The sequence below is a fragment of the Dryobates pubescens genome, chromosome Z (genome assembly GCF_014839835.1).
Source record: "Dryobates pubescens isolate bDryPub1 chromosome Z, bDryPub1.pri, whole genome shotgun sequence".
Taxonomy (NCBI): domain Eukaryota; kingdom Metazoa; phylum Chordata; class Aves; order Piciformes; family Picidae; genus Dryobates; species Dryobates pubescens.
This window is the reverse complement of record NC_071657.1, coordinates 86,111,076-86,129,992: the sequence shown is the minus strand read 5'-3', so window position 1 is coordinate 86,129,992 and position 18,917 is coordinate 86,111,076. Positions and strand designations below refer to the sequence as shown.

Genomic DNA, 18,917 nt, shown 5'->3' with positions numbered 1-18,917 from the left:
GCTGTATTCTCCCAACATTTCTAAAAACTCCTCACCTTTTTTTTGGTTTTGTTTTTGGGTTTGGTTTGTGTTTTTTTTTACTATCTCCTGCTTACTTTTGTTATTGACAGTGGCTGTGTCAGCCTGTTTTAGCTGGTTAAAAAAAAAGCTCACGAACAGCTACATTCTTCTGACTGCAATGACAAAATGCTTTAATTTCTTCCAACCCTCACATGAAACCTGGAAGGCTTACTAATTAAACAGCTCTGCCCCAAACTGATTCTTCTTACAGCAATGCTTCCCTAGGGTGAACTCAACCACAAAGGTCATTATGAATTAGGGACGATACTTTATTAGTTAAACAATTCCTGCCTGACAACTGCTGCAATATTTAAGGAGCGCTTGGAGTCCGAAAAGTGGCTTGGACAACAGCAGAGTGCCCTTTGTTCCTGCTGTTGCATCTTAAAATACTGCAAGCATTTCTTCTTCACCTCTGAGCTCTGAGCTAACAGACTTAAACTAGCATCACCAGGTTTCCTTGCAGAGGACTGTATTTGTTGGCATATGCGGGGCTGGATGCTTGGGGAAACAGGTGACCAGCATGGCCAGTGTAGGACAGTGTTGGTCATGGTTTGATTGCAAATCCATCTTCAGCAAGCTCTGCTCTCTGCCTCATGATTGCACATCCCACAATGCTTGGGTTCAGCCATCCTTGCTTTCCCTGTCTCTGTGCTCCCTAGGCTCTTAGGGCTAGTGCTTAGCATATGGGTATCATGCTCCCAGGACTCCCAGGGGACTCACACAATTTAGACACAACAGTCATAGGCACAGAAAACCTCTACTACAAGCACAACACATGGAAATAAGTACATCTTACTGCCTTGGGGCAAGAGAATGTCTCTGTCCTGCCTCAGAAACTTCAGCCTGAGCAAATCATCAGGGCAAATACACAAAGATGTCTGCTGTGCTTGGCATGAGCACAGGGATCTCTGCAGCCTCTGTACAAACAGATGTGTCCTTGACAAAAGTGTCTGATAAGTGCCCTGTCCCCAGTTTCCTCTCAACAACAAATGCATCTTCTCCCATGTGCCACTAAATGATTTAGGAGGCCAAAACTCAAAAGGAGTTTTAGGCATTTTTTGAAACTCTTACTGTGAGACTTTGTGAAAGTCACTTCTGAAAATGCCACCTGAGTGCTTTTGAGAAGTTCTCCCCTTGGCATATTTGTTCTGCCAAGTGCTCATAAATGAGGCTGCACTAACATCACTGACAGCAAAACTTACAGTATTAAATAACACTTCTTAAAGATCCCAAAGTGTTTTAGAAACACTAATTAATTAAGCACAGATCAACTCTGCAAATTATTTAAAGTGCTCTTGAACCTCTCCTCCTCACTCAAGGACATGAGGAATGAAACAAGGTCTGACAAGAACCCAGAGTCCTTAACCTCTCTGTTTCCACTTATTCACCACACCAGCTTTAACTAATAGGCAAAATAGAATAGATTTAGGATGGATGAAATCCCACTGGGATGAAGTTATCACAATGTCTCTTGGCAGGCCTATCTTGGAAGCACAGCAACAGCCAAGGAATCCACAGAACATGGAGCAGACAGCACCACTTCTATTTTTAGGAGACCAGGGTTTGGAATGACATGTGGCTGTTAAGGACTCTCTCAGAAAAGGGTGATTAGTCTGCTAGTCATACCTGTCAAAAGTAGTTGTCCCAGCTGTGTGGGAGGTTAGTAGAGAAGCTTCACAAGCAAATCTCGGTGTGAAACAGAGGGGCAGTGGGACCCAGATAAGCCCCTTGTCTGTCCTGTCCCATAGGTACCCTGAGTTCTGCCAGACCTCATCAAAAGCCACCTTCCCATATCCAAAGGTGTTAATGGAAGCAAGACCAGACACAAGAGCTTGCAAATGCTTGGGGGTATTGTGAAGGCCCCAGAAACACTGGCCATGTCTTGTCCTTCTAGATATTGGGCAAGTCTCTTCACTGGGCTCTGCAGGGATCAACTACCAGAGAAAACAGACTAGGATACACAGGTACTGAGCCAGGCACAGACAGGTTTCTCTATCTGCAAGGAGACAGCTGGGATGCCAGGACTTCCCTGCACAAATTTAGATCCCCTCTATTTACAAAAATCTATGGATATTTTGCCACTGATAACTTGGCTCTGGGGACTCATGAAAAAGAAGGAGAAGTGAAGTCAATTTTACAGAATGAAGCTGCCTGCACAGGGTAAAGGTTCAAAGAGCACGTTGACTTGATCTTCAGAGGAGCCAGGATCGATAACCCTGGAAGTACATCTGACTCCCCACAGTGAAAAGAGACTCTTGCAAACATGGCTTGAAGCTTGCTGCTAACTAATAACACAAAGACTGGTGCTGGCGCAGGAAGAAGGTAGAGAGGAGGACACAGTGGATGGCACTGCCTCTTCTGCCAGGGTTTCACTTCTCTCTGTAAAGCACCCTTTTGCTGCAGCTAAATCTCCTCACCATAGGAACCCTTAAACCACATTTGGTGCAGCACAGCACCCGAGAAAGATGGGCTTGGTAACCTAGCTCACTTGTCCACTTGTGGCACAGAAAGGCTGCTGAACTGGCTGGGCTAGATCTGCCCCTTTGCCACCACACTATGTCATCTGTTTCAAATTCTAAGCTCAGGGAAGAGGTGGCTGTAACCAGGGGACCTGGACACATCACCAGCCATGCCTGAATGGGTCTCCTTCTTGCCTGCATGTGCAGGAAACATTTAGTTCAGTGTTTAGAGTCACTTCAAACCTAACCAAGCAAGCAAAAGACAGATAGCTTAATAACATCAGAGCAGCAGAGTCCATTTCCATCCCATTTATATGTCGCCTGGGAAATGGTACCCATTGGTTTAAGGTAAGAGATAAGTGGCTGAGCTACTCATGAGATCACAATTTAAATTGCTTTGTCCACAACATGCAATTTGGCTCTGAAGAAAGATGACAAAAGCAGATAAAGCCATTCATATCTGCACAGAGGGCTGTTGCCAGCCACGAGGAGTGGGAGTCATTTAAATTCATTCTGACCCACAGTGCAGTATTGCTGGGTGCTGCTCAGCCCACAGCTGGGGTATAGAGGAGAGCAAGTGTGCTTATATGTGTGACTCCACTGATGAAGCCTCATGCTTTCAAGGTCCATGGCCAACACATTGCCTGCCCATGTCCAGGAAGAGCTCACAAAACTGCCAGGAAACTTGTCTTGAGCCAAGCCAATGGCAGCCCTGAGAGCTCAGATGGTCTCAGGCTATGATTTCAATGGAAATAGAGAAATGTAAAGCACATAAGATGTCCTCCACAACTCCTATACCCAGCCCCAAACAGAGTGGCATACTACTGTGTTTTCTATGCCTTCTCAGTACAGGGAAAATTTACATTTCCAGTGGTGTTTGGCTGAGGGAGCTAACTAAAACTCACTCAGAAGACCCTGGAGTGACACTATGGTGATTGGTTCCTGGCCAAAGAACCTGCCTAACACAGTAGGTTAGTAGATTATATAAAAGCTTTGGAGCATATAAGCAAAAGATGATTGTCTTGAGAGATCATTTTCTTGGTTCAGTTCTAAACAGCCTGACACTGAAAAGGCTTCACTAAAGAAGAAACAACTGGGTATGAGAGTTACAAGGGCTCAGAAAAGGTGCTCCATTTACAGGCATTCCATTCACAGTTTCATGAATCCCAGAAAGAAACTGTGTGGGAGAGGTCATCACCCTTCACGACTGGCCTTAATGGCTAGGTGGGGAAAGGGATTTCACCAATTCACAATGGCACATGCATTCCCTTGCTGTCACTTGAGACAAAGGCCCCAGGTCTCCTCATAAGGTAAAGACAGTACTTGCTCATTTACAGGTCAGATGACATGTCAGGGTACAGGCTCTGATGACCCAGGTAGTGGGAAGACTCAGGAAGGAGATGAACCTCCTTTACTTGGTTTCAAGAAGTTTTGCAAACAAAACCCAAAGCTCAGAAAAGATGTGAGCGCTTTGGGAAGCTAATGAACCTCTGCAGAGTTTCTGACTCTCTCCGGACCATGGTGAGAAAGTGCTTACATGCAGCAGACCCCCTTCCCACCAGTCTCCTTGTGCCCAAGAGCAAATAGAGCCTTCTTACTCATACAGGAACAGAGGCAGGAATCCAGTATTTCAAACACCCTATGCAAAAAGGACTGAGGAAATCTTAAGCACCTAGCTAAAAGAGAACAACTTTGCCAACATCATTGCACAGAAGAAGGCACACAGAGACCCACTGCAGTTTGCTTCCTCCGTTAGGGGAATGCAGGTTGTCTTTACCTTGGGCATCTTGCGCAGATTGGGAGAGAGCTTCAAGGAGATAATGTGGCCTCTTTCATCTCCAACGACGACAATGGGATAGACAGGGTTAAACTGGATGTGGCATGCTTTATTTTTCTTCTTGGTCACCACTAGCTGGGTACAGAGAGCTTCATACTTATTAATGTTCAGATCAAACACATGGGCCTGGGGATAAAAAGGCAAAGAATGCAAAAGGGATTAATCAGGCAGGAACATCCCTCAGTAACAGAACAATGGCTGAAGAAAACCGACAGAAAAGGCCCCATGGAAAGGCAGCCTCAGCACACAATTACCATCTGCAGTCAGGGCCTTTGTCCTCTTTTAAGTAATCAGTGTGCACAAACTGTCTACTGCTTTTGAGGCACTGTCCCCCTCCTGCAGGAACTCATGGAGTGAGGAACAGTTCCCTGCTGCGGGTGCAAGCTCTTTCCAAGGCCCTTGGCAAGGCTCCAGCTGATCTCAACTGGATAAGGATCAGAGCCAGTACAGCTAACTCCACAGGTCTTAATCTCCCTTCTCAGTGCTGCAAGTAATAAGACAACCAGGTGTTAAATCAGAGTCTAACACAGGCTGATGCACAAAGAGGGGAGTGATGTCAGAAATACTTCTTGCCTCTTTCCAACATTTGCAGTTTAATAATAACATTAAAGACTCAAACCAGCAATTAATAGGGAAGTGATGGGAACACGGACAGTATGACTAAGGGTGTACCCGGGGATAAAGCCAGGGAAGCAAATGCACAGCACAGGACTGCTCAGTACTGGCAGCCCACTCTGGCCCAGCTGTTTCAGATGCTGTGCCTGCTCAGATGTCCCTCTCCCACAGCACTGAGAGAAGTGCCAGGTAAATACAGGCAAGGCGATAAATGTGAGGATGGAGTGAGACAGGCCCAAGGCCCTGCTTAGGCCAGGTTCACACTGCCATGGAGGTCAGATCTATGGCACTGATAAAGCAGTGACATAGACCTGCCACATCAACAATTGCACAATAGTGCATGTTTCATCATGACTCCAAAGACAACAGTGGTAGTTACTGGAGAGAGTGTGTTAACATAACATTATCTCCCAATAACTGCAATTAGCTCCTGTCATTATTACAACTTACAAAGGCTAATAAAACACTATGTCCTTCTCTTCCCTGGTGCTGAAGAGAGAAGTGCCCAGCATGCTGGATTGCCACCCTGAATCCAACACAGAGACTTTCAGCCTGGTGTTTCTTTTCCCTTTTCTGTCCTCAGAATAACAAAGGAAGGAAATATTTTATGCTAAGTACAGTAGGAGTAGGGGGTGGAAATTAGAATCACAGAATCATAGAATCAAGAAGGTTGGAAAAGACCTCAGAGATCATCAAGTCCAACCTGTCATCCAACACCTCATGACTAACTAAACCATGGCTTCAAGTGCCACATCCAATCATTTTCTGAACACCTCCAGGGATGGTGACTCCACCACCTCCCTGGGCAGCCCATTCCAATGGCTAACAACTCTCTCTGTGAAGAACTTTCTCCTCTCCTCAAGCCTAAACTTCCTCTGGTGCAGCTTGAGACTGTGTCCGCTTGTTCTAGTGCTGGTTGCCTGGGAGAAGAGACCAAACCCCTCCTGGCTACAACCTCCCTTCAGGTAGTTGTAGACAGCAATAAGGTCTCCCCTGAGCCTCCTCTTCTCTAGGCTAAACAACCCCAGCTCCCTCAGCCTCTCCTCACAGGGCTGTGCTCAAGGCCTCTCCCCAGCCTCGTTGCCCTTCTCTGGACACATTCAAGTGTCTCGATGTCCTTCTTAAACTGAGGGGCCCAGAACTGGACACAGGACTCAAGGTGTGGCCTAACCAGTGCAGAGTCCAGGGGCACAATGACCTCCCTGCTCCTGCTGGCCACACTATTCTTAATGCTGGCCAGGATGCCATTGGCCTTCTGGGCCACTTGGGCACACTGCTGGCTCATGTTCAGGTGCCTGTCAATCAGCACCCCCAGGTGCCTTTCTGTTTGGCAGCTCTCCAGCCACTCTGACCCCAGCCTGTAGCGCTGCATGTCTCAATGTCCTTCTTAAATTGAGTGGCCCAGACAGTGTTCCTCTGTATTAAATAACTTTCACTGACATCCTCTGCCTGTTTTTTATCCTACCTCATATAGACTTTCACTAATTATTATAAACTATAATCAAAATGACAAGTGAATTCAAAATGAATGGTCCAAATTCGAAATCTTTTCCTGGTAAGAGATCAACTGCTCCTTTGATAGGGTGAAAAGAGTACAAATTTAGGAAGTCCTGATTTCTTTTGGAAAAACACAGCTCAACTATTCCAGGATTCTCTGCTGCTTGCCCTTCAGCTTAAAATGGTCCCATTATTCACATGGGAAATCTACACCCTGAAAGAAGATCACGGAAGAAGAAGCTGTTGAGTGTCTTGTTTACCAGCACTTACAAGACAAATGAGATATTATTTCAGCATTGTGCCACAATTTGAACCTAGGAATTATCTGAAATCAGTGTTATCCTATGAAAATTTATCCCACAGAGTGTGGAAGGCTTTGTATCATTTCAGTACATGTACGTTTCCATCATGAATCAAAGACTTGGTGAATTTGATCTGAATCCATGTATAATAAAGAGCTGGACAATGTGCAAGCATATGTCCCATGCAGCTTCATGAGCCACTGTGTTTTCATAGAGGGGGTTTGGAATACAAGCCCTATGAGGGGAGGCTGAGGGAGCTGGGGTTGCTTAGCCTGGAGAAGAGGAGGCTCAGGGGTGACCTTATTGCTGTCTACAACTACCTTAAGGGAGGTTGTGGACAGGTCGATGTTGGTCTCTTCTCCCAGGCAACCAGCACCAGAACAAGAGGACACAGTCTCAGGCTGTGCCAGGGGAGGTTTAGGCTGGATGTTAGGAAGAAGTTCTATACAGAGAGAGTGATTGCCCATTGGAATGGGCTGCCCAGGGAGGTGGTGGAGTCACCAACATTGGAGGTGTTCAGGAGGGAATTTGATAGGGTGCTTGGTGCCATGGGTTAGTTGATTAGGTGGTGTTGGATTAGTTGATAGGTTGGACACGAAGATCTTGAAGGTCTCTTCCAACCTGGTCTATTCTATTCTATTCTATTCTATTCTATTCTATTCTATTCTATTCTATTCTATTCTATTCTATTCTATTCTATTCTATGCTATTCTATGCTATTCTATCCATTGTGATGTTTTCAGTCTGAGCAAGAGAACCACACAAAGGTTTCTCAGAAGCATAAAACAAGACAAGGGAAAATCCATCCAGACTGAAGTAAAATAAGTATTTCCAAATGGGAAAGAGCTTGAAAAGTGGACAATGTTCTCATAGGTTTTGAAGCAATCCAGGAAAGTAGGGATGACAAGAAGAGAATCCAAAACATCAGGAAAAGGCAAGGATCTGCATTTTGGATAGTCTTTTCCTAGTCAGCAGAAGCATAGGTGGAAAAAATGTTTCATTTTTGTCTTCTTAAAATATCAGATGCCAGCATTAAATTCTGAATCTAGACCTCACACTTGAGGTCCCACAGTCCAGCCACAGTAATCTCAATTTCCTAACTCTAGGCATAAATAAAAGTGGTTTTCCTCATTTGTACTTTGCACCTGGTGTGTTACTATCTCTGAAAAGGGAAAAGCTCTCTTTCAATCATATCAGCCCCACATGACCCACTGTCACTGAAGATTTAATTACTTGCCTTCACAGAATACATTTGTATTAATTTAAGGGCATGATTCATCACCACCTCCCAGTAGTGCAAACTCAATGCCAGGTAACCTAAGAGCCTGGGAAATGTCCACTGTTTGAGTAGCATCAATTAATCTAGGAGGAAAAAAATAAAAAGGCAACATGGAATTAGTGGGCAGGTTTCTTTCAGGCAGACAGGTCTGCACTGCTGTTCTGTAAGCAGCAGAGAGGAGGACGCTGGCATGTCTGAAGGCTCAGTGCTGGTGTGGTGTGCAATGCAAATTACTCTGGGTAATGCCACTGACTGCCCAGACAAGCGCAATGCCTGGGACAAGAACTCAAAACCACCAGCATTGTGGAGAAGGTCAAGAGCAAACAAATTTAGGAATGTCTCCCTACTATAAAGCTCCTTTTAGTGTGAGCTTCTAAACAAATGGGCTTGTTTTCCATTGCCAGGGGAATCATGGAAAAGAACAAACTATTTCAGTTCTTCAGATCGAAACATCACTCTCATATCAGCTGTCAGACACTCCAGATGGAGGGGTGGACTATGGGTGTTTGGAAGAACTTAAGAGGCTTTGATTTAGAAGCTTGCAGGCATTCTCAGGAGAGAGGGAAATGGGGATAGATCAACAGTGTTATTTGTGCTTTGGGGTACAAGGCTTCCTACAACACTTAAGGGGTCTTGACAGTGCTGCAAAGCAGTAGAGTTGCATGAGACCAGCACCCTCTGCAGATTTGCCTGGGGCTTGGGACAGGATTTTCTGCCCAAAGAATGGGAGACTAAAAAACTGCAGATATTCCCTGAGGCTCCTAGTCCCATAAACTGTGTTGATGGCTCAGGTTACTAAGGATTAAGGATTATGGAGTAGGATCCACTTGGATCTCCCACCTCAGAGACTCACCAGCAGCACATAGCTTCTCTCCACCTCACCAACCTGGCATCTCCTATTCCTCCAGAATATAGGTCACTGCCTACTTGTAAAGACAGCCTCTCAGGTCTTGCAAGACCTTGCAAGACCCTCTCTATGACCTAGACAAGTGCAACCACGACCCACTGCTGCCCAACCCCAAAGTGTGACTTAAGTACCAGATTCACAGGGAGCTAGGATGACCAGAGCCACATCTAAACCCTCTCTGTGAAAATCAAGTGTCTTCATAGGGCAGCCTTCTTCTCCATTGTGTGTGACACTGGGGGAGATAATGCCTGTGTCACCTGGCTTAGCTGGAGGAGCCTCATCACTGTAGGGCTGCATCTCAGATTTCCCCCATTCAGTAAGAAGTGGGTCCCAATGTAGGAAAACAGTATCAGCCTCAGCTGATTTGACTCAGCTTCCACAAGTCAGCAATAAATCAAAGCCTCACCATGCAGAAGAGCCAATATTTTTTCAGACAGGCTGAAGACCATTTGACCTCTCCTGGAAACTGCTACATTGTTTAACAAGAGAAAGTGCTTGTTTATCCCAGCTAACTTCCTTTTCGGGCACCACTTCAGCCAGCTTTCCTCCGCTCTGAGAATCTTAGTGATTAGAATAACCTCCTTCATGTCTCAGTCCTGCACACTCCTCAATGCTGTTATCTGGTGCTAAATACCTCATATATCCTACCCTTGAGCTGGCTGCACTTCAGTTTGGTCTAAAATGATTGCCCATGACTTATTTTTGTTCCCCTTTAACATTAATAATATGCTTTGGAATGAACTACAAAGCCTCCTTCTGCTCTTCACTTTTGTACTAAATTTAATGTTACTTTCCAAATCACTCCTGAAAGGTGAAAGTCAAACAGAGAAATTAATCCTTGCTGAACTTTTGCCATAGCTGAACTGACGATAGCGGCCAGCACCTCTGCACTATGCTGCAATTCCTTTTGCAATAGCAGAGGTGACCCTTCCTTAGAGACCAGCACCCAAAGTCTAGCCTGAGCCTCAGCTGTGCTCATGAGGTGACTCTCCCCTCTATCTTCCAAGGTTTGACTCAGCCGTACAGTGTAAGTCGGGGCATGGCAGCACAGGCAGTCCTTGGCCCTAGCCTGCCTTACAGTCTTGCTGCTTCCCCAGTTACTCTGCATATTGCATGTTAGGTTTGTGTCTTTACTGAATTTCTTGTCACTGATTGCAAGTTGCTGCTGAGGGTGTTCAGGTTTTACAATTGCAGTTCAGGCACCAACCTACTTAAGTCCCGTTTGCTTAGTCCCCACACAAATACTGTTCAGTTTCAGTGCCTGCCCCTGTTTCTAAAGCATCCCTAGTTGTACTGCACACTCTGCTGAGCATGACTTCCATAGTGCCTTCTCATCTGTTTTCTTATGAGCTTGTGCTAACAGTGCTCCTGAAGTCAACCACTGAGCATGTATTACACCTCCTTCCTCTGATCCACCAGTTGTTAGTCTCAAGCACAGTATTAGATAATTTTTATATGAAATGGCCTTACGAAAGCCTTACTGGCTGTTCCTTGGGATCTACCAGTGTTTACAAATGGACCATCCTACCATCTCCCTAATCTTTCCTGCACGGCTCTGCTGTTGAATGCTGGGCAAAGAGACTTTCCTTTAGTTCTCTGACATTTTTCTACTCAGCCATCCCCAGAACAGGGAGACTGTTTCGACTAGTCCCTTTTGTGTCCTGGGGCGAAGCTCTCAAGGCTGTGCTATGTTAATACATTCTAGCTGTGCCAGTTTCCCTGTGCTCTCTCTACTGTGACCCACAGCCCAGCCTCTGATGTTAGGCTAAAACTATGTCCTCATAGACTAGGACTAAGATCCATTTCTTCACACATTGGCAGGGTCGGGTCTATGCCTCGCTATGGACAGACAGTGCTGGAGGCTGTGGCATGGATGAAGACAGGCAGCTGCACAAGCAGGGCAGCACTGAGTCAGACAGGAGAAGGGGTCATGCTCTCTGCCACCTGCAGTCCCACAGCAGGCCAACAAAGTTGTTCACAAGGCATTGAACAGTCCCACTTGGGAGACTAGCATTTTAAATGAACCAGCAAGTATTTATAAAATGCCAAGCAACAAACATCAAGGTTCAGGAGCTGCTGTCCCTGTACAGCATGATGGAGCAGACAGCTGGAGGCTCTCAGGAGCCCTAATGCCCATTGTCCTCATTCACAAATTGAAACCTAAGGGAGGGGCCATTCTTAGTGGTGGCCAATAATGAAGACAGGCACTTAGGAGCAGCTTTATAAACTCTTGCAAATGCTTCTGATGTGCTATGTGCCCCTAACAGAGCTTATTCAAAGTTGAACAGGTGAACCAATGAACAGGAGATGCTGCCCAAGTAATTTTTTCACTCATATACGTCCATGTAAGAAGGCAACATTGGTTCTTGTGTGGCTGAATCACAGAATCACGGAAACATTCAGGTTGGAAAAGACCCTCAGGATCACCAACTCCAACCAATAACCCTACTCTACAAGGTTCACCCCTAAACCATTTTCCCAAGCACCATATCCAAACAACCTTTAAACACACCCAGGGTTGGTGACTCACCCACCTCCCTGGGCAGTACATTCCAATGCCTGACCACTATTTCTGTGAATTTTTTTTTTCCTAATGCCTAGTCTGAACTTACCCAGCCACAGCTTTAGGCCATTTGAAATTCTTCATAGAGAGAGTGATTGCCCATTGGAATGGGCTGCCCAGGGAGGTGATGAAGTTACCATTACTGGAGGTGCTTAGGGGGAGACTTGATGGGGTACTTGATGCCATGGTTTAGTTGATTAGATAGTGTTGGATGATGGGTTGGATGCGATGATCTCGAAGGTCTCTTCCAGCCTGGTTTATTCTATTCTATTCTATTCTATTGACATTTCCTCTTGTTCTATCACTAATAATCTGTGAGAAGAGACTAGCACCAGCCTCTCCACAATGTCCTTTCAGGTAGTTGTAGAAAGCAATGAGGTCTCTCAGTCTCCTCTTTTCCAAACTAACCATCCCCAGCTCCTTCAGTGGCTTTTCACAGGATTTATTCTCTAGGCCCTTCACAGCTTCGTTGCCCTCCTCTGCACTTGCACCAGCACCTCCAAAATTCTGTTGTATTGAGGTGCCCAAAACTGGGCACAATAGGTGTGGCCTCACCAGAGCTGAGTACAAGGGAACAAACACCTCCCTACTCCTGCTGGACACAGCATTTCTGGTACAAGCCAGGATGCCACTGGCTTTCTTGGCCACCTGCTTGCTCATATTCAGTTGCTTGGTGATTAGAACCCCCAGGTCCCTTACTGCCAGACAGCTCTCCAGCCACACTTCCCCAAGCCTGTAGTGCAGCTTGGAGTTGTCGTTCCTTATCCACCAAACAGCCCACCCATCAAATCCGTATCTCTCCAACTTGGCAAGTAGGATGTTGTGGGGGACTGTGTCAAAGGCCTTGCAGAAGTCCAGGTAGATCACATCCATAGGTTGTCCCTTATCCACTGACACAGTCACTTTATCATAGAAAGCCACTAGGTTAGTCAAGCAGGATTTGCCCCCAGTAAAGCCATGCTGGCTGTCTTGAACCATCTCCCTGTCCTCCACGTGCCTCAGCATGGCATCTAGGAGGATCGGTTCCATGACCTTACCAGGCACAGAGGTGAGGCTGACAGGTCAGTAGTTCCTAGGGTCCTCCTTTCTACCCTTTTTAAAAATGGGTGTGATGTTTCCATTCTTCCAGTCCCCAGGGACCTCACCTGACTGCCAGGACTTCTCAAATATCATGGGGAGTGGTCTGGCAACTACATCAGCTAATTCCCTCAGGATTCAGGGATGCATTTCATCAGGCCCCATGGACTTGACTATCTTCAGGTTCCTCAGATGATCACACATCTTGTCTTCATTTACAGTGGCAGGGACTTTGTCTCCCTGGTCTCCAACTTGTGGTCCAGCAACATGAGAGCCATGAGGAGAGGGGTTTCCAGTGAAGACTGAGCAAAAATGTTGTTGAGACTCTCAGCCTTCTCATCCATTGTAACTAGTTCCCCACTGTTGCTTATCAGGTGGCTCACACGTTCTTTTCTGGTTAATGTACCTATAGAAGCCTTTATTGTCTTTCATTACATCCCTTGCCAAGTTCAGTTGCAGGTGTGCCTTGGCCTTCCTGACCTTGTCCCTACACAGATGGGCAACATCCATATACTGTTCCCAGGATGCCTGTCCCTTCTTTCATTTCCTGTGTAGTCCCAGCTTGCCCTTTAGTTTGACCAGCCCATAATAGCTCAGCCATAGTGGTCTCTTGCCTTCCTTGCCCAATTTCTTACACATGAGGACTGAGATATTTTGTGCTTTGTAGAGAGTATCTTTAAAGATCTGCCAGCTCTGTTCTGCTCCCTTGTCCCTGAGGGCAGTTTCTCTTGGGGTCCTATTTACTAACTCCTTGAAGAGCTGGAAGTTTGCTTTCCTAAAATTTAGCATCCTAACTATATTTCTGATGAGCTTCATACCCCTTAGGACAGTGAACTGCACTAGCACATGATCACTGCAGCTCAGGCTGCCTTTGACTATGACATCCCTGATGACTTCACTTGTGTCTATGACCAACAGATCCAATAATGTGTCCCCTCAAGTAGGCCTGTTAATTTCTTGTCTTAAGAAGTTGTCATCCAGGCACTCTAGGAGCCTCCTGGATTGCCTACAACTAGCCATGCTACTTTTCCAACAGATGTGGGGGGAGGTTAAAATCCCCCATCAGGACAAGAGCCTGTGAACACGATGTCTCCTTGAGCTGGAGCAAGAAGGCTTCATCAGTAGGCGCCACTTGGTCAGGTGGCCTGTAGTATGTGAGCATGTAGCATGTGAGTCAGCAGTGATGTCCTGAGGTACCTGATGCACATTGTAAGCTGTGAAACCCACCACAACATGTTATGATGGGATGGGAGCTGCAGCAGGACAGAGGTGAGGGCTCAGACCCTTCAGCATAAACAAAACTCTTCCAGCATGGCTTTATGCTCTACACCCAGCTTTTAGGGGAGAGAGAAATGTCAGTGTACAGAGAGCCTGGTGGCTGTGGGGGAAGAAGGGAGGATACCCTGACTGGCACAAAGTGGAGGTATCATTAATTCTAGGGATTCTGCCCAGCTGCCTCATTGAGCTTTGACATGCCACCAAACTTTGTTTTAAAGCAGACATATGTCTGCCCAGCAGTCCATATCAATCTCAAAGATTCAGCAGGGAATAAGAAAGAGCCTTTTAAGCTTTGTGGCAGAAGAAAATGAACAGTTTTACCAGCAAACAACCACTTACACTGTGAATGCAATTTCAAAGTTCTTTTAAGACAGCCCCTGCCCACTTCAGCTTACTCAAAGGCTCTTCCAAGCAATGGCAAAGGGTCATGCACTCATTTAGTGTTTTCACATCTCATCAGTTGCACCAGCCATGGTGCACAGAGCCAGGAGACACTTTTCCCCAGCCTTGCAGAGTTAGAAATGGCCCCATAAGGCATAGATGAATCCCATGGGCTACTGCAGAAGGGTGGGAGGAAAGACTTAGATGCAGTAGGGACATCTGTAGCTGTGAGAAATTCACAGTTTTGGCTTTCCTGGGCAAAAGCATCGACTGATATCAAGAGGCAGGTCTGATGGCACCTCTGGTTCATCCCCTACAAGGAGAAGCAGGATTAGGGCCAAAATTCCCAGTGAAATATTTGCAAGTCTGAAAGGTTTAGCAAGTATTTTACCTGCAAAATCAGTCAGGCTTTTAAAGACAGAGATTGGCATTTGCTGCCAGTCAGTGATAAATGGGCACAATGTCTCTGCAAACTGCTTTATGAACACACATGTATACTAATGCTAAACAAGTGGTTCTCTCTGAGCTGGGAAAAGACAGGTGTCAGGGCATTTCTTCAGCATCCTATCCTGTAAGTTAGATACAGCAGAAACATGGTCTTCATGACTTATCATGCAAAACATTTGATCAGTAAAACATATTTATATAAGCAGCAAAGGGCACACTCACTTCCCGAACAACACAAACCATCAGGTAATCTGCTGGAGGTTGGTATTGTTCCAAGTATTTCACATCTTGAAAGGTCAACAGCTTCAGTAATGGGGAAAAGTCCTGGCGTGTATGTCTGAGAGACTTTCTCTGCAGAGTGCACACTTGGATGGCATTTCTCTTGAGGCTGCCAATATTTACTAAAGATGACCATAACATCACCTTGCTCTTTCTGCATTAGTCACGAAGGGCACAGATCACAAAAACATGAAAGCAAATGGGCTTGTACTAAGTGCATACTTCTAAGCCTGTTGTTAACCCCCTGGGATCATCCTTCTCACACAAGGATATTTCATAGTGAAGATAATTCAGATTGGAGGAGACCCCCAGAAATCTCTATTTCAATGCCCAAACTAGAGCCACCTCTAAGATCAGATGCAGCTCCTCACAGCCCTACTCAACCTGATCTTGAAGACCTCCATGGACAGAAATAGCACAGAGATGTGGACAGAGATGGCATGCCCACAGACACTGATGCACCTCTGGGCAAGCTGTTCCATTGCTTCACTGTCTTCACAGTAGAAATTTTCCCTGCTGTCTGGTTCAAACCTCTTCTTTAAATTAATTTTAGCAGCTGTATCTCATCTTCCCTTTATGTACTTTTGTGAAGAGCTTCGGTCTAATTCCTTGATCATCTCCTTATGAGCACTGGCAGGCTGCTTCTGGGTTTCTTCTACAGATTGAACAAGTCCAACTCATCCACGAGCTATTGCATGAGGTGACTGTAGCCCACAGTCTGGGATCCATCCATCTGGGGACACTTGTGACATGAATGTCTTTGGCTTTTTTAACAAAGGTAACAATTCATGTATGAATTCAGAAAAAGAAAGCACCCACATGCTCTGAGTGAGCCAGAAGTGGGGGTCTGTAGCATTGCCTCTGTGCAGCACAATCTCCCAACACCACTCCCTCATTTAAGTGGACAAGGAAAGACCAATGGATGTCATCTATATGAAATTCTATAAAGCCTTTGACACAATCCCTTCTCTCTAATCTGGAGAGATATAGATTTGATGGGTGGACTGTACAGTGAATAATGAATTGGCTGGATGACCACATCCAAGGGTCGTAGTGAATGGCTTCATGTCCAGAGTGAGATAGTTGAAAGGTGGAGTCCCTAGGGGTCCATACTGGGAGTAGTGCTGTTCAACATCTTCATCAATGATACAGATAATGAGACTGAGTGCATCCTCAGCATATTTGCAGATGATGACAAGCTGAATGGTATGGTTGGATAGGATGCCATCCAGAGAAGGACCTAAACAGGCTGCACCTAGGTTAAGGCAATTTTCAATTGGGGCATGATGAGATTGAGAGCAGCCCTGAAGAGAGTAGCTTGGGGGTGCTGGGGGACAAAATGTTGGACATGACCCAACAATGTGCATTTGCAGCCCAGAAGGCCAATTGTGTCCTGGGCTGCATCAAAAGAAGTGTGGCCAGCAGGTCAAGGGAGCTCATTTTGCCCTTCTACTTTGGTGAGACTTCTCCTGGAGCAGTGTGTCCACCTCTGCAGCCCCCAACACGTGAGAGACATGGACCTGCTGAGTGAGTCCAGAGGAGAGCTACAAAGATGGTCAGAGGGCAGTATGAGGACAGGCAGAGAGAGCCAGGGCTGTTCAGCCTTGAGAAGGCTCCAAACCTTATGGCTACATTTCAGTATCTGAAGGGGACCTACAGGAAGGCTAGGGAAGGACTGTTTGGAAGGGCTTGTAGTGATAGGAAGACGGGCAATGGTTTGAAACTGGAGCAGGATAGATTTAGGTTGGACATCAGCCAGAAGTTCTTTACAATGAGAATGGTGAAATACTAGAACAGGCTGCCCCATTTCTGGAGACATTCAAGATCAGATTTGATGGTGCCCTGAGCAACCTGATCTAGTTGGAGGTGTCTGTGCTCACTGCAGTGGGGTTGAACAAGATGACATTCGAGGGTCCCTTCCAACCTGATGCATTCTGTGTGATTCTGTGTGTAAAAGAAGCACAAGAAGGAAATTTCAGGCATGATTAGAGCTTTACATGCTTTGTATTTTTTTCTGCTTTAAGCGTAAGGTTGAGATGGGCTTAAAGCAAACTCCCAAAGGCAAATCCTGCTGAATGCCACAGGGATTGAACTCCATTGCTCCCCATTTCTCTGTCCTTCTAATAAGCTATCCCACATCCCCAGATTTCCTATACCCTTAGTGCAAGAGTCCAAGTATCTACATCCACCTTCACATGGTTTTTTTTCCAAAGAGGGTCTCTCATCCTAGATATCCTTTTACTTCATGTGAGGCTTTCACCACTTACAGCCTAAACTAAGCTAGGTGTTCTCTAACCTCATTTTATTTCAGTGCTAATCACATCACTATCTGCACCCAGGTCCCTGCAGGAGATAGCCTGAAGGAATCACAGAGCTGCTGCCAGCCAACTAAGCTGCAGGACTCATGTTTGGAAATAATAGATCTCTCCACCTGTCTGCTATAGGAACCACTGTGGAGTCTTCAAGAAATGTAAGTGTCATCTGAAATGCAATCACAGAGCCAAACTGTAGTGGTCTTAGGACACTGATTGAAACCAAAACTGAATGCTCTATAGCAATGACTCTTAGTGCACCCAGCAGAGAATAGCTTCCATAAAAGCAGCTGGTTGTCCAGTCCTTTTAAAATCAGGCCACTTATTTAGGCACCTAATTACAGAACTGGGAGGTATTTTCTATTTTCCCAGGTGGTGTTTGCATGGATATGAATGCCTCAGTCATCATTTTATTGCAATTTTCATTGCAAATCATTTATGATCATTCTGAAATTAAATGGCCCTCACAGAGAGCAGGAGACTAAGGAAATTACCCAGAACATGATAAAGAGCAGTAGAAGCAGTTAGCATCCACGGCACCAGCAGAAGAACGTGCAAACTCAAGGTGTTTGGAACAAGTAGTGCTGTCCAAAGCAGATGTCCAGCTGCCAATGGACACATTTTATCATAATGCCTCTGCTCTTTACAGCTTTTCTTACATCTCCGTCTCCTGGATTTACAGGATCTTTCAGACACTCAAATGCCCCAATTTCTAAGTCAGTCTTTCAAGTTAGGGGGCTGATACATGCATTTTGGACACATAGCATCAGCTTGAATAAGGAAATATGCTTTTTCAAAATATGCCAGGTATTCCATAAAGACTTCAGTTAAGGCCTGAGTTTAAAACTGCTTTCAGGTACTCTTCAAGTTTTGCAGGTATGATTATGTGCAGATGCAAACCTAGAGGCTTTTAACACAGGAGACTTTTGATGGTTTATGTTCTGGCTGAACGTCCTATAGTTTTCTGTACCACAAAATCTTCTGTTAATATCCTGTTAATGTAGGTCTCTTCCCCCTGCCCCCTGCATTTACAGAGACTGCCCTCCACAAGACAGAGTTATTCCCAAGAAGTGTACTCTGCTACAAAGTGGAATATGTCTGGGAACAAAAAGGCTGTAAACAACTATTCATTCCACTTCCACAATAGATCACAGTATCACAGTACATTGGAGATTGGAAGGGACCTCCAGGGATCATCAGGTCCAACCCCCATGCCAAAGCAGGATCACCTAGGGTAGTCCACACAGAAATGAATCCAGACAGGTTTTGAATGTGTCTAGAGAAGGAGACTCCACAACCTCTCTGGGCAGCCTGCTCCAGTGCTCCATCACCCTCAGTGTAAAGAAGTTTATCCTCATGTTGAGGTGAAATCTTCTGTGATCTACAAAGTTGTGTCAAAATATAAATTAAACCATGTCTCAGACACACCCTGATGCAACCAGCATGGTTAGACAGAGGCCCAGGCAGCACCAGTCCTGGCCAGCCTGCTGCAATGGTAAGGCAGCTCTTGCCTTGACCTTTCCCAGTAGGCAGCCCAGTTCTGGAGTGCTCATGGCTGATGGCCACTCTCCTCAGAGTTTGTGTCTAAAGGCAGAAAGCAGAATTAGATCCTACTTGATTAGGA

The 18,917-nt window shown here is 45.6% G+C and overlaps 1 protein-coding gene across 1 annotated transcript in view; it reads right to left on the bottom strand.

Moving 5' to 3' along the window:
• The window catches only part of DNAI1 (dynein axonemal intermediate chain 1), a 184,575-nt gene that overhangs the window by 34,386 nt on the left and 131,272 nt on the right, over positions 1–18,917 (bottom strand). Inside the window, exon 19 of the mRNA XM_054177810.1 lies at positions 4,297–4,482. Coding sequence (XP_054033785.1) covers positions 4,297–4,482 — 186 coding nt within the window. The remainder of the gene's footprint in view (positions 1–4,296; positions 4,483–18,917) is intronic.